We start from the raw sequence: 7236 nt of genomic DNA, 5'->3' as shown, positions 1-7236 counted from the left end.
TGGAGAGCCGGCTTCACGCTTAGCAGGCGCCAGAGACCAGGGAAAGGGGCCGGGGCCCGCGAGCCCCCACTGCGGGGTCAGTCTGCAAGACGCTGCACCCCGGAGGTAGGTGTAGCGCGGAAGACAGAGCTCCACCGGAGGGAGAGGGGTGCGGCCAGCTTCTCCCTGCCCCGGCGCCCTCTCACCTGGCCAGCAGAGGCGGCAGCGGAGGGCAGAGGCCGCCCTTGGAAGACGGAAGAACCCAGTGTGTTTATAAACAGCTACATCATTCACATTTAACCACTTTGAACACAGCAAGTTGAATATTTATTTAAAAATAAATCTCAAAAAATATCTATTTACAGAACAGGAAGAGGGGCGTGTGCAAACAGAATGGGGTCGGTGCTGGGGGTCCCCTCTGCAGTGTGTCAGAGCCTGGCTCACCTTCGACCCCTGGAGAGGCGGGGTCTGCATGGGGACCCCTGCACCTGGAATAGGATGGCCAGAGAGGAACAGGATGGCCAGAGGAGCCATGGGCCCGTGTGGCCGGAGGGCTCATTTCGCAAGCCGACAGGGCTCTAGCTCACCACTGTGTATGTGTGTGGGGGGAGGGGCTCCAGGGGAGAGGGCGGTGTCCCGCAGATAGAGACCCCCTCCAGGAGACAAACCAAACCAGCGCAACAGGAAGTGGAGAGATTAGCAAAACTCAACTGAACGGAAGTGCCACCCACTCCCTTGCCACATGACAAAGCAGCCACTGGGCGAGATGAGAGTGGCCGTGAAGTGGCAGGTGGGCGGCCGGTGGCCATGGCGCCCGCGTGGCTGTGGCCGGGCGTGGTCTGCGGTGGTGATGCTGCCGCGGGTGGCGTAGCCCTTGGGGAGGCGCGGCGTGGCGTGGCGCGGCGCGGGTCTACCTGTAGACCAGGTGGGAGAACGGGGCGGTCTTGTAGCTCAGCTGGCTGTTGGGCAGGAACTTGTGCAGCTCCCCCTTCTTGCAGCAGGGGTCGTAGTGGTAGGCGCTGAGGCAGCCCTCGCAGGCCACTTTGGAGCACTGGGTGCAGGTGTTGGCAGCGCCAGGGCGGTTGCAGAACCCACAGCGCGAGGTGGTGGTGGCGGCGGCGGCGGGCTTGGGCTTGGCGTGTGGGGCCTGGGTCTGGCCGGCGTACTTCTCCCGCAGCGGGGCCCCGAGGGCCAGGCCGTCATGGGCAGAGGCCTTCCCGGGGAAGGCGCCGGGCTTGGCAGCCGGAGGACAGGCGAGCAGGCTGTCGCAGCGCTGGCAGAGGGAGGAGCTGCAGGGCAGGCCGCAGTTCTGGCACTTGGACAGGACGGACTCTTTGGTGGGGGGCGAGCGCTTGTGGTAGAGGGCCGGGCCGTCACTCCTGACCAGCCATACATCGGGCCGCAGGGCATCCTGCCTCCGATAGGTGGCCCTGGGCTCCGAGTCTGTGTACAGATCGACATCCTCCTGGGTGGAGAAGTAGGTGCCGCGCAGCAGGCCGAGGCCGTTGCTGGGCGAGGCGGGGGGCATGGCACCCGGGCTGCCATGGGGGGAGCTGGACATGGCCAGGGGGGAGGGGGATGGGCGGGTGAACTCGTCCTTCGGGTCGTCGCCCACATCTGTGGCCGCGGGCTCCTTGCGCAGGCTCAGCGAGGCCTTGAGGGGCGGCCTCCGGCTCTCCCAGCAGCTGTCGTACGCGTCCACCGACCGGGAGGCCTTGGTCACGCGGGGCTTATAGTAGTCCTTGGCCGCGCGCTCGCTGGCTGACTTCTGGAGCGCCACCCGCGCCATGGAGGCGGTCAGCTGCTCCCTGCCCTCCGCCCGCCGCCGCAGGGCCTCCGAGCAGCTGCGCGCGTCTTCCCCGCTGCTTTTGCGCTCGCCCACCACGTCCAGCTCAGAGTAGCCCTTGTCCTTTACCTGCGAGTGGATCTCCAGCATCTGCTCACACTCAACCTTGGCCAGAAAGAGCTCGAAGGAGACCATCTTCACCTGCAGGCTCTCCACGAGCTCCCGGAGCTTGTACGCGCTCCCCAGCTCGGGCACATAGCCCATGTAACTCAGGATGGTCCGCACGTCCTCATCCAGCAGAGCAGACTTGACGTAGTAAACAAAAGGGCCCGTGTATGTCTAGGAGAAGAGGGGTCAGAAAAGAGGTTGAGGGCTCGGAACGTGGTTCAGTGGTAGAGTACTCGCCGAGCATGCATGAAGCCCTGGGTTCGATTCCTCAGCACCACATACACAGAAAAAGCCAGAAGTGGAGCTGTGGCTCAAGTGGTAGTGCTAGCCTTGAGCAAAAGCAGCTCAGGGACAGTGCCCAGGCCCCAAGTTCAAATCCCAGGACTGGTTTAAAAAAAAAAGAGAGAGGTTGCTGGGCACAGTGGCTCCCACATAAAATCCCAGCCACTCACAAGGCTGAGCCTGAGGAGTGAGGCTTGAAAGCTGGGCAGGAAAGTCTGTGACACTCTTACCTTCAAATAACCACCAAAGAGCCAGAAATAACACTGCGGCTCCAGGTGGTAGAGTGCCAGCCTTGAGCCCAAAAGCTCAGGGTCACTGCCCAAGGCCCTAAGTTCAAACCACAAAACTGGCACACAGAAAAGAAAATGAATAAAAAACGGGTTAGCATGGCCTCAGCCAAACCCAGGAGGCGCGGGGCAGGGAAAGGCCGAGGCTGGCTAGCTGAAGAAGGCGGAGGCTAGGAAGTGCACAGCCCCCAGCCCTGGGGCTCCTTAGACTCTGGGATGGGGGGGACACACCCCGGCCCTCCACTGTGACAATCAGAACCTCCCCCAAACTCCCTTCCTCCTGCTACCACGACTGAAGCGGGGCTCAGCCAATAGAAGGTGACCCACGGGCTCGCCGCCATGCCTCCAAGGGCCGGGAAGGGACGAGAAGGGAGAGCCGTGGGCATGGCAGCCCGCCTCACCTTGATGCTTCGGAACTCCTTCTTCCAGGGGTACAGGAAGAGGTTGACGCCCACTGTCTCCAGCACACTGAAGGCGCAGTGCAGAGCCCGCAGGCTGGAGCCGCTCAGAGAGCGCAGCGCGCTCTCCACCACCTCATAGAACTGGATCAGCCGGAATCGATAAAAGGGATCCACCTTGTAGAGGCTGAGCAGGGTAGAGGCCGCCACGCGCAGGAACTCATCGCTGCCCGGCCGCTGCTGGCTGGGCCCGGCATCCACGTGGCCCTCGTGGAACTGCACATACTTCCGAAACAATTCATCCTTGTACTTCGTCTCCATGGAGCTGGGCTCCCCAGACGGGGCTACCTCACCTCCTCCATGGCTGCTGGGCTACAGGCAGGGCCCGGGCTGAACTCAGCGGCATGGCGCCGGCCGGGACCCTCGGAGGCCCTGCAAGGGGAGGCACAGAGACGCGTTAAGGCTGAAGGCTACCCTGGCTTGGCCTGCGGAGGCAAAGCCCAGCCCAGCCCAGGCCTGGGCTCCACAGGCGGGGCTCCAGAGTCCCTAAGTCCATGCCTTTCCCGCCACACCCTGCTTCCCGGGGGCAGGAAGGAGCAGCGGTGGGCGCTGCTGTGAACACGGAGGGACAGGCAGGGACTGTGCCACACAGCTGTGGCACAGCGGGGTCTGACCCCAGGGCCTCCAAGGGTATAACCAGAAAGTTCTAGTGGGGACAGTGGGCATGGTCAGAAATATAGGCCCTGGGTTCCACCTCCACAATCTCTGCCATTTACTTTTTTGGGGGGGAGAAGGGAAGGGAAGGAGTCCAGTCCTGGAGTTTGAACTCAGGGCCTGGGCGCTGTCCCTGAGCTCGGTGTGCTCAAGGCTGGCGCTCCACCACTTGAGCCACAGCTCTCCTTCCAGCTTCTTATGGTTAATTGGTGATGAGAATCTCAGGGGCTTTTCTGCCTGGGCTGACTTTGAACTTTGAGTCTCAGAGCTCATCCTCCCGGGTAGGTAGGATGACAGACGTGAATAGCATCTGGCTACAATTTCGTATTTTATTTAGCCAAAGAACCAGAAGGCGCCACTGTAGAGTTAAAGCAAGGGAAAGGGATGCAACCAGTGTCCCCTGTGGGTGCGTTCCGCAGCTGGCCAGGGACAGAGCCTCCAGAGCAGGGCCTAGGCTCTGTGCCCCTCATCTGCTGAGCCACGGTAGCGTTCTCCCTGCCTCCGAGCATGACCTGGAACCCGGGGACTTCTCAGGTCACCTGAGCCAACCTCAACCTCGTGGGGCAGTGACCTTTACTAAGGTGAGTTTGCGAGGGCTCCCTGCGGGTGAGGGCCCTCTGAGGGCCGCGCCCTGCACAGGCCCCTCCAGCCGCGGGGCTGCCCAGCCCACACTGCTGTCCTTGCGTTGGGTGGGGCCGCCCTGCTCAGGACTAAAGCCACCTCTGCAGTGCCCTGTAACTGCCTGAGTGGGCGGGGCAAGGGACCGGGTGCGGCTTGTCGGGTCCAAGTGCAGATCTTTGCTCAGCTCAAAGGCAATAAAATCATCTTTGCCCCAAGGAGCCAGTGGCCTGGCTGGCCTCGGTTTGGGGGAGATTCCTGGGGGCTGCAGAGGGCACAGCACCACTTGGCAGACATTTCACCCCCTGCTGGAGGTGGAGGCACCTTGCCGGGCTCCTGCCCAGCCAACAGCAATGCCTCATCCTCTGGGCTGCACCGGCGGGCAGGTCAGGCGCGCTTCTACCTCAGGCCCTTCGCACGTGTCCCCCTGCATGTTCTCATTTACCCCCATTTAGGCCTTGGCTCCAGGACCAGCCCTTAGGGGCCACCTGTCAATTTTTACCTTGGGTAGTCCTAGCTTCCCAGCCCCTCACTGTCACCCTATTTAGGGAAACCACAATCACAATCACCAATTCCATGCTGTTCCTACTTCCCTGTCTCCCTACTACCTGGCAGTGGTGAGCTCACAAAGGCAAGGAGCGTGTCTGTTTTGTCTCCCATGGTGCCTAACACTGGCTGGCACAGTAGATGTGGGCCCCCCTTCAGCTGCTCTGGGTGCCCCCAGAACCCCAGGAGATAGCTAAAGAGGGAGAAGGAGCTGGGGAGCCTGGTGGGCTACGCTCCCAGGAGCTAAGATTCCTAGCTGGTCTCTGACCCTGGTACAACAGGGTACCACCTGGGCCCAGGCCTGGATAGCACCAGGGTGGGGCCAAGGTAAAGCAGAGGAGAGCAGAGAAGACACAGTGTGGGACAACACTGAAGAGCGAAGCATCTGCCATCAAAGCACGCCGGCCACTCCCGCAACAGTCAAGTGCACCAGTCATGCATTGGCTCTACGGCTGTTCTTTATCTACCAGAAGCTTCTATCCTGCATCTGGTTCCAGGGACTACTTTTTGGTTCATCTGAAAACCATTTCAAAAGGACATCCAGGGGCTGAGATGCAGCTCTGGGGTAAAGAACTTTCTTAGCATACAAAAGCCCTGAGCTCCATCCAACATTGCAAAAATACATTTTATTTAAAAAAAAAAAAAAAAAGACACCACGCCTCCTAAACACTGCTGTGACTTGTCTCTGGGAGTCAGCCATGAGCCCAGGAAGGCTGCCTTGTCCTCCGCTCCGCTCTTTGCTCAGGGGCCACTGCTCTGCGATGCGCCAGCAGGCCACCTGGGTCCAGCGGGTGCTCACAGCCAACCGCCAAGGCTGCAGAGCCCACTGAGGAGGAACCTTGAACTGACCTTGGAGAGAGGGAAAAGGCAAAAAGGCAAATGCTAAAAGATAGTCAAGCAAAGGAAAGAGAAGGAGACCAACAATGAGCCCTACTGAGCACCAAGCAATTCTTAGGCTTCCCAGGCAACTACACTTCTCATGGAAGAGGAAATCAAGACCAGGCCACTAAGAGTCCCCCTGCAGGGCCAGGAAGGCTCAGCTGTGAACTCAGGCACACAGGTCTGGCCTCATCCATGAACTGTGATGTGAGAGCCACTCACAGGCCTCTGCCAAGTCCTCTTCAAAACCCAAGGAAGTCCACATGACACCCCAACATCAAGGAGGAGACTCAGTTCACAGAACCAGCTTGCCCCATGTCACAGGGCCACAGGGGGTGAGGCTGGGACAAGACCTGAGCCTGACACCAAGATGCTGCCTTTTAGCGGGGCCGAGACGCTTTGCCTGTGAGCACTGCTACCTGAAAGGCTCATCAGCTACAGGGCATGAGGTGGCCAGGTGGCGGGGCTGACTTCTGAAACTTCTTGTCATGGCAAAATTCTCATCTTCCCACACAGAGCAGGCCCCCTATGATGTAAGCTGGCCAGAGCCTGGCCAGTGGGGAGGCAGTTACATCATCCTTACTGCACACATTTTCTGAGAATACAGGCTGCCTTGTGGCTGGCCGGAGCTGGTGTCTTTCCCAAGCACAGAGCCAGCATTTTATCCCCAGTACTCTGCATGCACAAGAAAACACGCTCGCCACACCACACAGCCTGGTTACAGGGGAGCAAGACAGCCCTGCCACAGAAGCTGTTAATTTCTCTAAGCAACCCAAAGATTGGAGTGACGAGCCGTGCCAGGTTGGCAGGGGGGGAGGGGGAAACACCACCAACAACACTGCTCTGTGAATATCCTGAGCACTAAAAACAGGCAAATGCCCGGGCCACGGGCTCTGAGCGGCACCCTCAATTGGGCCCCTCTGCAAAGCACGTCCCTGGAGATGGAGATTCTGCACGGGCGGAGGGGAGATGCTAGGTTTTCTTGGGGTCCGGTTTTTGAACATCTAAAGGAACTGGGGTGGGCCCGGGGCGGCAAGGCCCGGCTGGGCTTACCTGGGCTGCTCCGCTGCTCCATTCAAGCAGAAACATCCCCGGCAGCACTGCAAGGCGCCCCCGCCCCGCTCAGGCAGAAGCTATTTTGGTGCCAGTGCCTCAATCCACAGGTCTCAACATCCTGGGTCCAGCTTCAGCCTCCGAACGGGGATGGGTGAGGGGCAGCCCCGGCTCACCCCCCCGCCACCCCCCGCAAGCAGGAGGCTCCCGACCCTGGCGCGGCATCTTGGGGTGCCACAGGCCCCACGCCCCTAACAGAGACGCCCACAGAGGCCCTCCCCACCTCCACCCACAGCCCGGCTGGGACCCAAAGGCGACGCTCCCCGGGGCAGCGGCCGCTCGAGGGGCCCCGGGGGAAGCGGGGACCAGGGCTAGCGGCGGCGATTTCCGGCTCGGTAGCGCCTGCCGTCGGGGGGGGGCGTCCCATCCGCTGGGAAAAGCGCCCCCCGCCCCAAGTGGGGCCGTTCCCACGGGCTGGCGCTCAGGTTCGCTGCTCTCCGGGCCTCACGCCGCGGCCGGCGCGGGA

General features: G+C 61.1%; 1 protein-coding gene across 1 annotated transcript; it reads right to left on the bottom strand.

Moving 5' to 3' along the window:
* Positions 1–289: 289 nt before the first annotated feature.
* Positions 290–3327, bottom strand: Spata2 (spermatogenesis associated 2). Its single transcript, XM_013024347.1, has 2 exons — positions 2904–3327; positions 290–2104 (listed from the first exon to the last, which is right to left on the bottom strand). The coding sequence occupies exons 1-2, from the start codon at positions 3219–3221 to the stop codon at positions 890–892; spliced, it is 1533 nt and encodes a 510-aa protein (XP_012879801.1). The 5' UTR covers positions 3222–3327; the 3' UTR covers positions 290–889.
* Positions 3328–7236: the final 3909 nt, after the last annotated feature.

The sequence above is a fragment of the Dipodomys ordii genome, unplaced genomic scaffold, assembly GCF_000151885.1.
Source record: "Dipodomys ordii isolate 6190 unplaced genomic scaffold, Dord_2.0 Scaffold75, whole genome shotgun sequence".
NCBI lineage: Eukaryota > Metazoa > Chordata > Mammalia > Rodentia > Heteromyidae > Dipodomys > Dipodomys ordii.
This window is presented reverse-complemented; position numbering and strand designations above follow the sequence as displayed.

What these genes read in the sequence shown, in the direction of transcription:
- Spata2 (XM_013024347.1), bottom strand. Translation starts at nt 3,221, where the DNA reads ATGGAGACGAAGTACAAGGATGAATTGTTTCGGAAGTATGTGCAGTTC. An exon ending in AGGAGTTCCGAAGCATCAAG is followed by an intron (nt 2,105 to 2,903) that starts GTGAGGCGGGCT and finishes CTCTTCTCCTAG; the next exon opens with ACATACACGGGCCCTTTTGT.